Here is a 14,842-nt window from a genome sequence, read left to right as displayed (position 1 = left end):
ATGAACTAATTGAAGTTATACATTTAAATTAATTGCATAATATTTGAAATGTTTCTGCCATCGATTGTGCGATACTATCGATATGCCGTCGACGATGACAGCTCTTTAGTAGCCACCGTCTGGCCACTCTAGCACATCACCTCGTGTTCACTCGCAAACAAAGAAAAAGTGCATTTTAATTACTGATTACTGCATTGCGATTAGGCAGTGGCGAACAATTGCGTACTTGGCGGAGCAACAAATTGCAGGGCACGCGTGGGCAGAGCAGTTATCGCAGCGAGCGTGTGTTTGAGAGCGGCACAAGTGCGTGTTGGTGCGTGTCTCCCGTGCCCGTACGGGTGTGCGTGTGTGTGTATTTGTATTGCTTTTGCCATTAACTAATAAACAATAACCTTCGGGGCCACGAAAGCTGCCCCGCGCCTGTTCCGTTCTGTTCTATTCCGACCCGCGGCGAGCGAGGAGCGGAGACTAAAATAAAACGCTTCCGCAAGCGCCGTGCCTCGCGAGGTGGAGCGCCAGCCAGCCAGCCATCGAGCAACCAGCACCAGACTAGGGCACTTCCACAGGCCAGATCGCACAAATGGCGGACGTGAGTGATCCCAGCGAGCTGTTCGACCTGGAGCTGCACGAGGACGACAAGGCCAGGGACTCTGACGACGACAGGATCGAGCTGGACGACGTAAGCGAACAACTGCGCAGCAATAATTGCACCCACACCACCAGCAGCCGCAGAAGCAGCAGCAGCAGTTGGAATTTTCCCCTTTGTTTACCTTTTCGCTTTGTCTGCGAGTTTTCCTGGCGGGCGTCTGGGCATCCCAGACCCCCATCGCCCTTGCACCCCTCCCCCGCTATATTTCCCATATCCACAGCCCGCAAACTCGGCTTATCTGCTGCGCAAAAGTCCGCATCACCGCGACTCTGGCGTCATCCAGCAGCACGTACACTGCACTGCACATTCATAATACGGAAATTTACCCACGACTGCGGTGCGAGATCCCTCCTTACGAAACCCGTCGTTGGGCAATCGACAGGCAGAGTGTGTGTCCTTCAAAATAATCAGTACCAATTACCCGCCACACTCCATGGAAATATATTGCAACAACTGCGGAGCGTGGCAGAGGTAGAAGATAGAAGGAGGCAGGGAAGCGGAATGAGAAAGAGGCTAAACTTCCACTTAGAAAACGAAATTCGTTATCAGCGGACAATATAAAATTAGAAAATGAGAAAAACCTCAGGCGCTGATAACGAATAAGGGGTCCCACAACAAATTCTATGTAGGAGAGTGAGAGAGCGACCGATCGCCCGTTCCAGATCGTGATCGCGATCGTGTCGAGCGGTAATATTTTTCGGGTTCCCCCATATAGAACCAGTTGCAACTGCACGCTAGGAAATAATATAAAGTCCACTGAACGCAACTTGATCGGTTTTATAGATCGGTTATCTATATTCTTTAGAAAGCAAACTTCCTATTTCGTAATCTTTCGGGGATTTTTTCACTTTCTTTTATTTTGGGTACTTTGGATGTGTGTAGTTTAAACTTAAGGCTTGAACTCCTTTCTTAAAGTTATAAAAATTCTGAATTTATAAAAGAAATTTGGTAGATGATTGTACTTTTTCATGAAAGAATTATGAGCAATACTGTAATGGGAATTATTAATCTTTAAAGTCCCCTCTGCACCCAATGAGTATGACTTCATTTCTTCCTCTGCACGGTTTATATTTCTTGGGTTTTCAATGCACCGTTTTGAAGGGGGAATCCACATGGCTGGTGGAGAGCGAGATACCGATATTGCTGCTCGTGTTCTTATCATATCGCATCGCCCCCCTTTTCGGCGGCTTGTCAAATGTGATTTACGCAAGCGCACACACCCCCCAGAGCAAGCACCCGCCGCCAGCCATCGAAGCCGTGTGAGCGCTATAAATTATGATGGATTCGTTAATTGGAATCCACCGCCAACGCTGACGAGGTGAACCAGTTTTTAATGTGCTGACGAGAGCGTCAAGATGTTGGCGATGGCGATGCCGCCATTCAATTGAACTTTAGTCAAAAAATATTCTATACACATTTTAGGTATGACGAGAGTGGCGGCGTTGCTGCTTCTTCTTCATCATCCGCTGCCCCTAACTGTGGCCTTCCCCCGGTTGGAGCAACAGCGTCTGGGGGGGACAGATGGAGGCGGAGGCAGTGCCAGCATTGCCGGCAGATTATTTGGCATTGTTCCGAGTTCTAAATTTAGTTTGTCATTAAAGAAAAGGTGTGTGTGCGTGCGGAAAGTATATCTCTGTGTGGAATTCTCTCTTTCCCCATCTTTCCCTCAGTGTGTGTTTGTGCAGAATGCTAAATGTGTGTGTGTGGGCAGATCGAAAGGGGAGAAATTCACTGGCGGTGGCACAGACTCCAAAGGCAGCCAATACCCAATACCAAGAGCGTGCCCCTTTGACTGTCCCAAGACGATCTCTCCCATTCATCGGAATCTCCCTCAGCTGAAAATAACATTTTGGGGTAGCACCGAATATGGGAGAAGTTTCTTATATTCAAATTATTTAATATTACTTTTATAGACCCATATATTCTTTACTACTAATTTAAATTATTTAAATCAGAATTACAACTGACTGACTGATCAATGATCATTTATCGGCCGTAAATTATATATTTTTTTAAATTTGAATGACGCGTTAATTTGTTTATATTAACATAAAATTAAAATTTATTGCAAATAATCATGTTTTTAAAATTTAAATTATAAAGATACATAATTTATAAATATTTATACCATTATTCCTAATTCCCCGCTCAATGAATTTTATTATTAAATATTTTTATAATTAATGAGATATCTAGTAAGGCTTAACAAAATACTTATTTTTAGTTTTTAAAGGTCTATAAAAATGTGATAACTTTGTATATTGGAACCTAGCCTTTTGTCAATTAAAAAGTCATTAAGCCGATCATTAGGAAATGTAATTACTAACTTTGTAAAGATACTTCCCATTACAAAAATATACCCAGAACGCAAAACATTTTATGAATCTGAAAGAAAGATAAAAAGGGTCTCTTAACAGAATTTTTGTTTTCAAGTATTTAATGATAAGATCAAGAGCATTCCATCTTCGTTGCTCCCGGCTGCTGGTGCTGTGTAACTTTCCCTTCTGCTGTTCGGGTCTCAAGTTCGTAATAACTATGATTAATTGTTGATTTTTCGCATACATATTCCTATAGCAGTTATGCTTACTCACACTTACAACCGTCTCCGCCTCTCTTCTCGTTCGCAGGTTGACCTAGAACCGGAATTGTGTATTAATCTGCACCAGGAGTGAGTAATACCCCAGCAATGTCGCTGGAGGACAACGACTTTACTGTGATTTTCTCAGAATGAGGGAGAGATACGCGCGCGGTCCGATCATATAGGGAAAGAGGGAGGGAAGGGATCGCAGTCCATCCGGACTTCCTCGTCGAGTAGATAAAGTCGGGGGAAGAAATGAGCAGCCTAATTGCCAATTATCAGCTCAGACCTTGTGTTTGCACATTGCGAAAGCGCGTTGACAGTGTTAACATCTGATTGATTCAGCTCCGAAAGCCTGATCCCGGACAGACGCGCACTACCACTTCACTGGGCGGTGATAACGAACGGACAACAGAGAGAACAGACGGACAAGAGGGGTTGCACAGAAGTGTTTACAACTGGTATTGACTACCAACAAGCTGTCACCCGGCCTCTGGCCGCCTCTTCAATGAGCCAGCTAGTTCCATGTGTAAACAAGACTCACGGCAAACACTCGACAGCCGTGATGGAGGAGCTGCTGGGCTGGCTGCCTGGTGGGCGGATGGAGGAGCACAGGGTGCCAGGGAGGTGACGATTGGCGCGTGCACGCCATGGGATTTATTTATAGCACGTGGGCTGCTCCTTTCCCACGCTAGCCAGCCAGTCAGACCCAGACGCAAACACCCAACACAGAGGACAACAATTAACTAACTCCCCAATTCTCTATTTTCCCTAATCCCCTAATCAGTGCCGAGGGACAGGAGACAATACAGCTCTCCGAGGAGAATGTCAATCCGGGCAAAATCAAGCTGGGTCCTAAGGACTTTGAACTCAAGAAGGTTCTTGGCAAAGGTGGCTATGGCAAAGTATTTCAGGTAGGTGTATCCTTACATAAAGATCCTCAAACTGTTTATAACTTAACGTTTCAACTGTTTACAGGTGCGCATGACCGCTGGACGAGATGCCAACAAATACTTTGCGATGAAGGTGCTCAAGAAGGCATCAATAGTGACCAATCAAAAGGACACAGCGCACACACGCGCCGAGCGCAATATTCTAGAGGCAGTCAAGGTTAGATTCGTGAACGATAACTCCCTCAAAATCAAACTTATGTGGAATCCTTTTGCTTTATTTTAGCATCCTTTCATAGTGGAGCTGGTCTACGCCTTCCAGACGGACGGAAAATTATATCTTATCCTTGAATATCTAAGCGGCGGCGAGCTGTTCATGCATTTGGAGCGCGAGGGCATCTTTCTCGAGGATACCACTTGGTAAAGTCATACATATTCTAAGGAATAATAAATTAAAGCCTAATATTTACCATTTTACTCACAGCTTCTATTTGAGCGAAATCATTTTGGCCCTGGGCCATCTACACAAACTGGGCATCATCTATCGCGACTTGAAGCCCGAGAACATTCTTCTGGACGCCCAGGGACACGTGAAGCTCACCGACTTTGGTCTGTGCAAGGAGCACATACAAGAGGGTATTGTCACCCACACCTTCTGCGGCACAATTGAGTACATGTGCGTGCGCCCTTCGGCCTTTTATCCTTATCGCGAGCGAGGTCTAGAGAATCCTTAGCTGACATATGCTTTCTTTGCTTGCAGGGCACCTGAGATCCTGACCAGAAGTGGCCATGGCAAAGCAGTGGATTGGTGGTCACTGGGCGCTCTCATGTTCGACATGCTTACGGGAGTGGTAAGCTATCAACTTGTATTCTTGAAGTCCCTTAATTAAATCCTGGTTCCCATAGCCACCCTTCACCGCCGAGAATCGAAAGAAGACCATCGAGACCATTCTGAAAGCCAAGCTCAATTTGCCAGCCTACCTCACACCCGAAGCCAGGGATCTGGTGCGTCGCCTGATGAAGCGCCAGGAACCCCAGCGCCTGGGCAGCGGTCCCGAGGATGCGGCGGCTGTTCAAATACATCCATTCTTCAAGCACGTCAACTGGGACGATGTCCTGGCTAGACGCCTCGAGCCTCCAATTAAACCGCTTTTGGTAAGTTGCCTCCCTTTAATTATTTTTTTACTTTTTGCTAATTTGAAATTGTTTTTTAATCAAACAGCGGAGCGAGGACGATGTCTCACAATTCGATACGAGATTTACAAGACAAATACCAGTGGATTCACCGGATGATACAACGCTGAGCGAAAGTGCCAATTTAATTTTCCAAGTAAGTTGAGAATATTTTGGGGTGGGGATGTGTATCGGAAGGAAAAGTTAGATTTGTTATATCCTCAAAAATCGAAAATATCGTCAGATATCATTTATTAATTTTTATCTTTATCCGATTATAATGGCTCGATTAGTGTGGACAATGTGATGAGGAGTAGTTATAATTCCTAAATAGGACATTCACTGATACATCCGATTGTTGGGCGTCCGCTTTGCTATCGCGTGTTATCGAACTGGGCACGCAGCACGACGGGAAGTCCTCCGAATGGAGATCAAGCCGCAATATTCCCTTATTCAGCTCTGGCGAAAGTGTGTAGAGTTCTCATCAAAATTAGAAATTATAAGTGACCTTAGGTGAGGTTTTCGTATACGGTTTTTTGTTTTCAATGAGTAAGGGCAGTGGTAATTGACTTGAAGAAGGCTCATACACATTTTACATTGCTCAAAGTGATAAAAAAGAGAAAAATAAATAAAGAAAACAAGACGCAGAGTCGTAGGGCGATCTCAGGGTGGCCGGCATGTCGCTGATCATCCGAACACGCCGATCTTTAAGCTCTGTCGATGCTGCTCATGATCTTTGTTTTCCGGGTATTTTATTGGCAATTTTATATCCGCAAGGTTGTTTATTTGTTAATATTTTTGTTATATAAAACAGATTATCGATCACACACATATCAATCGTGCAGTATCGATATATCCCTATTCAAAACTCAACTGCCTGGCCCAAGACTGAGAATCCGAGCTTGTCATTTTAAGCCTTATCCTTGGAAGCTTCAATACTTTTTTTTCAATATTCAATCCTTGATTTTATGACACCAAATAACAAAGAAAATCGCACTTTTCCTTTACTTTTGCATTTTTAGTCATTAATGGGATCTCTTTTTGGGTTTTGGTTTCACAATAAATACTTTACTAAACATTAGACTAAGCCTAGGCAAGGGGTTCCTTTGTCCTCAGCGATAGTCAGCACCGCATTGAAAGTGGGGCTCCTTGAGCGGTATACCAGTGGGTCCGTCCGTGAACTCGCAGAAATTCAGGCCTATACGCCGGAAGGGATGACACTTGCTCTTCGGATTGCCCCACTTGCCTCGATATGTAAGCCAATCGGGCACCAATGAGCGGCCTGTTTAAGATTCAAAAAGAAACAGATTAGAGTTGACATTTGAAAGAATATAAAGTGAAATCACCTACCATAGGATCTCACATTCTCATAGCTTATGTCCACGGACTTCCAAGTGTTCCAAGGCGTTCCAAATCCGTTGATATCGTACAGACGGGCCACCTTAACAAATCTATGCTTCCCAGGCGCCGTCCACAGACCATGAGAGCCCTTGGCAGCAAACAGAACCGGATGGTTCTTGAATGTCGTCACAGTTTTGGGAAAGTTTGGACGCTGCAGGATTCCCTTGCGTGTCTCCTGGCGGCGGAACTCAAAGGAGCCCGTCAGTCGATTGTAGCTATAATAGGCTCCCGCATCGTGGGCCGACACATACATGGCCTGCGGCTCTGCATCCCCATTAAAGTACAGGCTCATGTGCTCCCAATCTCCCACATGACTGCCAATATCCTTGCGATTGCCCAAGCAATAGCCATAGACGGCGGGGAACGGAATCCTTCCGAGGGGACCCAGACTCACGGTGCACATGGTCTTGCCCTGGCTGTAGGGATAGAACATCCAGTAGGTGACATGGAAGCTTGGCAGCTTGCCTTTTCCCGTATTCGCCTCCTGTTCGGGGGCCTTGCCAATGCTGTTGTCCTCCAGATTGTCATCGGGATCTGTACCGCCGCTGAACTTGACATTGTCCGCCAGATTGGCTATGAAGTTGTTCACCGGCACAGCAGTCTCTGGCTCTGACTGCTGCTCCTGCTCTGTTTGGGGCTTCTGGGTGGGCTCCATTACCAGCTCCTCGTACTCGTTGAGGGGATTGTACTTGGGATTCACTGGAACTTCTCGTTTTACCCGTTGGAAGAGCGGGAAAAGTCTTGAGGATCTCCGAACGGTGTCATTGCGTTCCTCAAGGGGATCAATGGAGACAGGAATGTAGGGACCCCGCGTGCTGACTGGCGGAGCAGAGTGCTGCGGCGGCGGAGGCGGCACAGGTTGCTCCCTTCTCGTTGGACACATGGTGACCACACCATAGATGGGCACCGGTTTTTCATTGGGATTCCGCCCGTACAGAAACGAGTTTTTGTTCTCCAACAAATCCTGTATCTCGCCGTTTGTGACCAAATGGGACCTGGTTGAGTATTCGCTAAAGGGCACTCCCGGTCGGAAGCTGCTGTCCTTGTCCATGGGATGAACGTACTGCAGGAACTCCTCCACGCCCAGTGGCATGAATTTCTCTTCGGGCGCCAGCCAGACGATGGGTGCCCACTGCTTAATCAGCCGATCGACTGCAATTAGAGATGGAAAGGCCCAGATAGGCACGGTTAGCATGGCTTTGCCGGGTTTTTAATTAGCCCCATTTCCAGTGCCCGTCCCCGTGAAATTACGCTCGGCCATTGGCCGCCGCCACCCTGGCTCTTTGGGACTGGCGCTCTGATTTTCGTTTTCAAATTCAAGTGTAATAAATTTCACTTTCACGATTGAAGCGCGGACTTGGCTAGGTGCTGGCCATCTTCTCTTCCCCCTCCCCCGCCTCTGGCTATGCCTCTGCCTATGCCCTTGTCTTTGTGTTGTGGCTAATTCGCAAACTGTAATGCCACCCTGAGTTGGTGGGCTCCAACTACCGGTGTTCCATATAAAAACGCACTTTGCTTGGTGGTCTGATGATGAGGCGGCTCCCCGACCATAAGCGAGTGCCAAACGATCAGGTCGTTCAGCTAAAACGTGACGGAAATTTCTCTTGGTCATGTGAGTTTAGGCGCAATTAGGGAGAAGCGTAAAAAGGGGGAAGGAAAGCGACATTACACGGCCCTAAATGGGTTGTCATAAATTGTTCTAAACTATTTTCAAGCTTTTTCAAAATAAATTTACATTTTAATTAAAGCCTAAATCGAAGCTTTAATAGTTCAAAATGTATGCTTAGATTAAGTATCTAAGAAAAGATATAGATTTTATTTACAAGAAAAGAAACTAACTTTGGCACTCCGAAGTTTGTATACCCTTACAGTTCCCAATTGATTTATGAAGAGGGGTATAAAAAATATAATAACTGAGTTAACTGAGCTTTTGACTAAAATTATAATACCCTCAAAAGGGTTATTTAAATTTAAATATTTATCCATTAGTTTATATAATTTATAAAGCTTAAAAATTTAAATATTAGAAGCTTGCAAATGAGTTAAGGAGTCAGTTCCGACCCTATAAACCATTTTAAAACCAATATTTTAATAATAATAATAATTTAAAATGGAAGAAATTTCGCTGGCACCCTAACTCAAAAAAGGGTATCGGTATAAGCAATATCCATTGCAGCTGCTGCTGCACTTGCTGATTGTTGTTTTTGTTGATGCATACCTACTTCTTTATCTAATGGCGTTATATGTGCAAATTGCATTGTTGGTTGTTGTTGCTGCTGCTGCTGTTGCTGTTGCTGCTGTTGTGGCTCGAAAGAGGGGGCTTCATGGCTGTTGATGTGATTGCTGTTGATATTGCTGCTGGTGTTGTCGATGAAAGTGGCAGCCATGCCACCATCCAAAGTTGCATTCAAGAGTCTTGTGCTGTCTAATGTTGCTGCAGTATCTCCTGGTTGCTGCAGTAGTTGCTGCGGAGGTTGTTGCAATGCCGTCGCCACAGTTAGCCACGCTGCCAGGCAATGCAGCAACGAAAGTGAATTTATTTTCCACTGCTTGGACATTATTTTACGTGCTTAATTTTGGCCTGCAATGATTTTCCTTTGCATCCAGCTGGCCTTTATGGTTTTTTTTGTAGAGTGTGCTCTGTGCTGTTTGGTGTCTTTGCCCAGTGCAAGTTTGGGTTTTCGCCCGCCAGAGTCACGACGTCGACGACGAACAAAGCGTGTCTTTTGTGTTATCGGCTGCTATTATTATTTTCACACATTTTTACACTTTTTTTTACGTACATTTATTATGGTTTTATTTCTTTTATTGGCTGGTTTCTTGGGTGCTTATGCAATCTCGTTTAAGTGAATTTAACACTTCCGCGCACAGTTTGGCGAGCACTGGTGGCACTCAGCTGGCGGTGTTGGTTCTGGTCTTGTCCCACTTTCGGTTGAAACCCGCTCTCCGAGTGAGTCTTGTGCACGTGCACGCCTGCGCGCCGAGTTTCTCTCGCTCTGCAGCTGGTCTCGTTGCCCTTCAACTGGTTTTTTGGGTTTACAAGCTGCCTGATAGCAAGCTACCAACACAGCTACCAGCTCTAGCTGTAATCCCCGATAGCCCTGAACCCACCAATGACGCTGCACATTGGCCCAGAATCAATGTCATCGGTGAAAATTGCCCCGCCTGTTTTTTACGACCTGCAAAAATGCTTGCTGATCCGGGCTCTCCACCACCACCAGACACAGGCCTTTCTCCAGCTCTGGCACACGAAAGTCACTCCCAGTTCACGTTCAGTTTCTTTCTTATTCCGCTGCTCCGCTGTGCTGACTGGTGTCCGAACGCTTTGAGCGCTTCTGCGAGACTGGCAATGAGTGGAGGAGCCAAGTGGCCAAGTGGCTGGATTTGGCTCGATCGCTTTTGGCTCCCTCCTGCTTTTTGTTTTATTTGTTTACAAACATGCGGAGTGCCAGTGCGAGTGCGAGTACCAGTGCTGTGACCAGGCTGAGTCGAACGACCCTTGAGCTGTTTTGGTGGTAAGCTGTGTAAAGTTTGTTTTGGTTATGGGTTTATGGGATTAGTAGGCTAAATGTCTTGTTAAATATTGCCTAATTAAGGTTGCAGTGGAGTAGCTGAAGCGCCGGAAATGTGTGCGGGTACATTTACCTTTTGCGATTGAAGGTGTGAATAGGTTTTAAAAGTTTTTTACTAAAACTAGAACCTGTATAGAAATCTAACTGGAAAGTAAGACAAATTTTTATTATAACTTCGTTACATCAACTATTAATTTTAATAATTCTCAAGCCTTAAAAACTTAAGGAAAAGCTAAAATTAAAAGATATTACAGCACATAAATAAAGCTGTTTATTTCATAATTAATTAAACTCTAATCCAAACTCTTCAGTGGCTTAAAAAATGTAGTTCTTAACAACGATTTCACTTTGTCGAGCCAGAGGCAAAGCTATTTTGTTACCAAACTTTCTTACCAAACAGTTTTGAGCCAAACTGTGCGGTTATCTCATCGCTTGAAGTTCTGCTAATTGCCTAAGCTCGAAGCCAGAGATCAGACTGAGAAAGCACTGCAAGAAACGGATTCAATTTGCACCTGATTCAGGTCCAAACTGGGATTCAATTAGAACTTTATTAACGGATAATTGCACACTTTCTCAGAGCGCTTCGCTCGCTTGGCGCCCCTCGAATTATGATGATGATGCCGCTTGCTTTAGTGGGTCAGCGCTCGATCGCAGTTCCAATTAGCGAACGCGGTGCTCTCACGTACATTTCACCTGGCAGCGACAGGTGGGGGGGAATAGTGCCTCCCCTCCTGATGGCGTCACGCATTTCTGTCCAGCCTCCGTGCCGGGGGAATTTACACACGGCAGCCGCCGGCGGCTGCTTAATTTTGCTTTGCTTTTAATTATTTTATTGCATTTGCCGGTGGATTTCGTCAAGACAAATATATTTAATTAATGTCTCTCCACGCCGGCGCTGGGAAATTATGTAAAATGTGTTACATGGAGCAGCCAGAGCCAGTGCCCGGGGCTTGCATAATCCCTGCTCCGCCAACTACTGCGGGGGGGCAGTATTAGTATGCAAGACGGGAATCGGATCGACACCAACACTGGACTGGACTCTGACTAAGCGAGTGTGTAGTTGCCCCGATCCGATTCCAATTGCGCACACGACCGGGCAAGTGGGTCAGGGATTGGGGGGAGAGTCACACTCTAGATGGCAAGCTGGCTCAAGGTTTTCTCATTTCCTTCTTTGTCTTATTTTTGCAGGGTTTCACCTACGTTGCGCCCTCGATACTGGAGGACATGCACCGGGCCAATCGGATGCCCGCGCGCTCCCCCCGACGCACACCACGCCAGCTGCCGGACAGCAGCTTCCGGCTACAGTTCCCATCCGCCAATGCGGGCCCCAATGCCTCAATGGCCATGCATGGCCATCCGCAGCGCTCCGGAATGTTCGCCAGGGCCACGCCACCGCACCACATGCAAACGTTTGCGCCGCGACCATCGCCGGCGCAGGACGAGATGATGGATGTCCAGCAGGGACTGCCGATGGTCTAAGAAGGGCGGCTGGCGCTGGTGCGGTCGCTTCCCATCCAAGCATCCATCCATCCAACCCATCCAACGCATCCCACCAACACCGCCCCCGTTCCCCGACAGAGAAATTGACAGTTACTATTATGACGTATATGATGTGTGTGGAGTGTGGAGGACTTGGCCAAGGATTCGGAATGAACAGGAGCAGGAGGAGGATCAGCTGGAGCAAGAGCAGGAGCAGGAATTGTTGTTTTGTTAAAGAGAGCGTGCTCGGATCGGATTATGATAATGATGATAACAATTATTAGAAGGATCGGGCGAAGAGCGATACACCTAGAGATACTACAGTTAGAGAGAGACATCCACATAAACATATGCTATAGCTATACTATATATATACGACCTAGAGAGATGGCAGGCAAGAGATCGCAGCCGAACCCAGCCCCAACTTATCCGTGTTTATGTATAAATATTATACTTACACTTATGTTTTATATAGGCGAAAAGGTTTACACAATTTAGTTCAAATGTGCACACACACACACACACGCAACACACTTTAATTTTGTTTTAACTCTTGTTTAATCCCTGTAATTGAATGAAAGGAGGGTTCTTCTTCGAGGGATAGATGGAATATGTGTGAGTGAGTGGCTCAACCATAAGCATGGCTAGGAATTGCTCTTCGAGAAGCTTATTTTAAGTGTATAGCGCGGTTTTCCAATTGTTTTTTACATTTTTTTTTTTTTTTTTGCATATTTCGATCACCTTCTTTGGTAGGCATAAAATGTAGAGACTTTAGGTCTTAGGGACAGCAGCAGCAGCAGACACAAACTTAAATGAAATGTAAATTATAAACTAAACTAGAACGTTAACGAAATAAACTAAAGATATAAACTATATAAAGAGTAACAGGTTTCCCCCTCAGCACGATTATAAAAGAAAACAATTAACTTGCTCGCATGAGGGACTTGTCCCTACTTTAATATTGGTTCCATTCAAGCTTTGGATGCTTTTTTGTCAATTTTTTTTAACTAAAGAGAGAAACAAAAATAATACCGCGTACTGAGAAGCTAAGCGCTGCCACAACGATAAGCCCCAAAGGGGGCAGATCTTATGTACTTTGATTATATTCCGTTTCAGTTTCCGCATATATTTTTTTGTAAAGAGAAAAATAGGAAGAAATTACAATTTCAAATATATATAATCAAAAGGTGCTTTGAATTGTTTAAAAAAGACAAGACAACTAAACAAATAAAATCTAAAACAGAAACAAAAAAGAAACGAAAATATAAAGAAAAGCGGAAGAGTGAAGAGGAAAACCCACTATGGAAAATGAAAGCGACTAAGAACCTAAATACTTATAACGGTTATGATGTGTATAAAGAATATTTATATAAACAAAAGAATAAATACCTCAAAAGCAATTATTTTTGTTACACAAACAGCTAAAAACTGTGCGATGCAAATAAAAGAACTTAACAAAGGATTAACTCTACCAACTAAAGTACAGAAACGAAACAGAACTATTACTACAAAATAAAAATCGAGAAATTAGGAAACAACAACAAAAGAGTATATATTAAAAAACAAATATATATATTTTATTCATTGTACACTTACTTTTCTTTCTGTGTTTTTGGTTCTTGTTTTACTGCTAAATGTATTTTGTATTTTTTATTAAACGAATCCATTATTTTTAAATGTAAGAAAAATAAGAAAGAAAAAAAATGCCCACACAAAACCGAAAAATGAAACTGTTTTCAATTTGTGGATGGAAACGATTGACTTATTTTCATTGTTGAGCAAATGTGCTAAAGCCAAGAAATGTATAAAATCAAGAGAATATCTTAAACTAACAGAAAATGGGGAGAAACTAACTATCGAACAAAACAAAAAAAAAAAAACAAAATCAACCCAGAAAGATGAAACACTGCCTACACGAGAGAGGAAACAAAACAAAGAAAAAGAAACTAGCAACAAATTACCAACTACAATAAACAAAAAACAAATCGCAAGTAATGAATTTAAAGCAGACCCAAGACCAAGGGCGATGCCAGAAACCAGAGGCAGCAGGAACACTGCTTTTCCACCCTCGTTCTTAGATAGCCAAGTTAACCAATTGAAGCCCAGATCCAAATCAGAAACTGTACAGTCCAGCTAACTATAATATTAATTACCAACCGAGAGTAATTGTACTTATCCCCGAGGGCAGCGGAGGAATAGAATTTCAAAGTTCACTGTTAATAAACCATAAAAACACACACGCAGACAGCGAGGCCTAATTATAGTTATTTTGTAGGAAGAACAGTCTTTCGTTAGACCGAAAATATGTTACCAAAATAACCAAATCGAAGCGGAGGAGGAGGAGGTGGAGGAGAGTTCTGGACGAGCTGCCATAAGCCATAAGATCGTTGAAGCCAAACGAAAAGCCGAAACCGAAACCGAAACACGGAAGAATCCAAAATAATAAAATGAAAACAAAGAGCGAACCATTTAGCATAACGTCGCCGACCGACGCGACAACATCCAGAGATCCTAGTTAATTAAATTGTACATTTTTATCAGTTAGCTGTAAGCGCAGTGCGTATATACGACTATGTGGATATAAAAGATGTATATGGCAAAAATGTGTATCGTAATATATTAAAAACTTAATTTTACAAAAAAAAAACAAGCCTAATATAAACGTCTGACTCTGTGGGATTCCCTTGGAAGCTTTGCCGGCGAGAGCTTTCAAGCTGCTGAACTTGGGGGGGCTTGGCAGCGGCTCTCAGACTGGGCTCGCCACAAAAGCAGCTAAAACTGTGACAGGTTTTAGAGCCACAGCTATGAGGTACCATTGTAGGAAAAATCGGAATATATTTTAAACTTGTGATGCTTTTAATTATTTAAAAGCATTATTTGATTATTTATTATTCTGAAATTATACTATAATTTGTTTAACTGTTTTACAAGTATTTGAGCATTCTATTTTAAATGATTCTAAAATCAAAAACTATTTAAATTACAAATGTTGACAGGAGTAACTTAAGGGACCTCCTCCTTCTTATGGATAAAAATTATTTTAAATTTGATTATTATTTACAGAATAATGCATTTTAATTTGCTTCATTATTGAAGTATA

At 43.7% G+C, this 14,842-nt stretch overlaps 2 protein-coding genes across 3 annotated transcripts; one reads left to right on the top strand and one right to left on the bottom strand.

Moving 5' to 3' along the window:
* Positions 1-114: 114 nt before the first annotated feature.
* On the top strand, positions 115-11,975 carry S6k (Ribosomal protein S6 kinase). Its single transcript, XM_017180605.3, has 10 exons — positions 115-679; positions 3,277-3,317; positions 4,015-4,141; positions 4,206-4,337; positions 4,404-4,537; positions 4,602-4,793; positions 4,878-4,968; positions 5,024-5,272; positions 5,340-5,447; positions 11,452-11,975. Exons 1-10 carry the CDS (start codon positions 581-583, stop codon positions 11,740-11,742), a joined length of 1,464 nt encoding a protein of 487 aa, XP_017036094.1. The 5' UTR covers positions 115-580; the 3' UTR covers positions 11,743-11,975.
* Positions 6,323-10,015, bottom strand: LOC108084406 (uncharacterized). 2 transcript variants are annotated; one of them, XM_070285389.1, is made up of 4 exons: positions 9,258-10,015; positions 8,910-9,197; positions 6,641-7,843; positions 6,323-6,572 (listed from the first exon to the last, which is right to left on the bottom strand). In XM_070285389.1, exons 2-4 carry the CDS (start codon positions 9,076-9,078, stop codon positions 6,403-6,405), a joined length of 1,542 nt encoding a protein of 513 aa, XP_070141490.1. In that variant the 5' UTR covers positions 9,079-9,197; positions 9,258-10,015; the 3' UTR covers positions 6,323-6,402. The 2 variants fall into 2 exon arrangements, with proteins under 2 accessions (XP_070141490.1, XP_017036093.1); XM_017180604.3 differs by having other exon boundaries at positions 8,910-10,015.
* Positions 11,976-14,842: the final 2,867 nt, after the last annotated feature.

Source organism: Drosophila kikkawai, chromosome 3L (genome assembly GCF_030179895.1).
Source record: "Drosophila kikkawai strain 14028-0561.14 chromosome 3L, DkikHiC1v2, whole genome shotgun sequence".
Taxonomy (NCBI): Eukaryota; Metazoa; Arthropoda; class Insecta; order Diptera; family Drosophilidae; genus Drosophila; species Drosophila kikkawai.
This window is presented reverse-complemented; position numbering and strand designations above follow the sequence as displayed.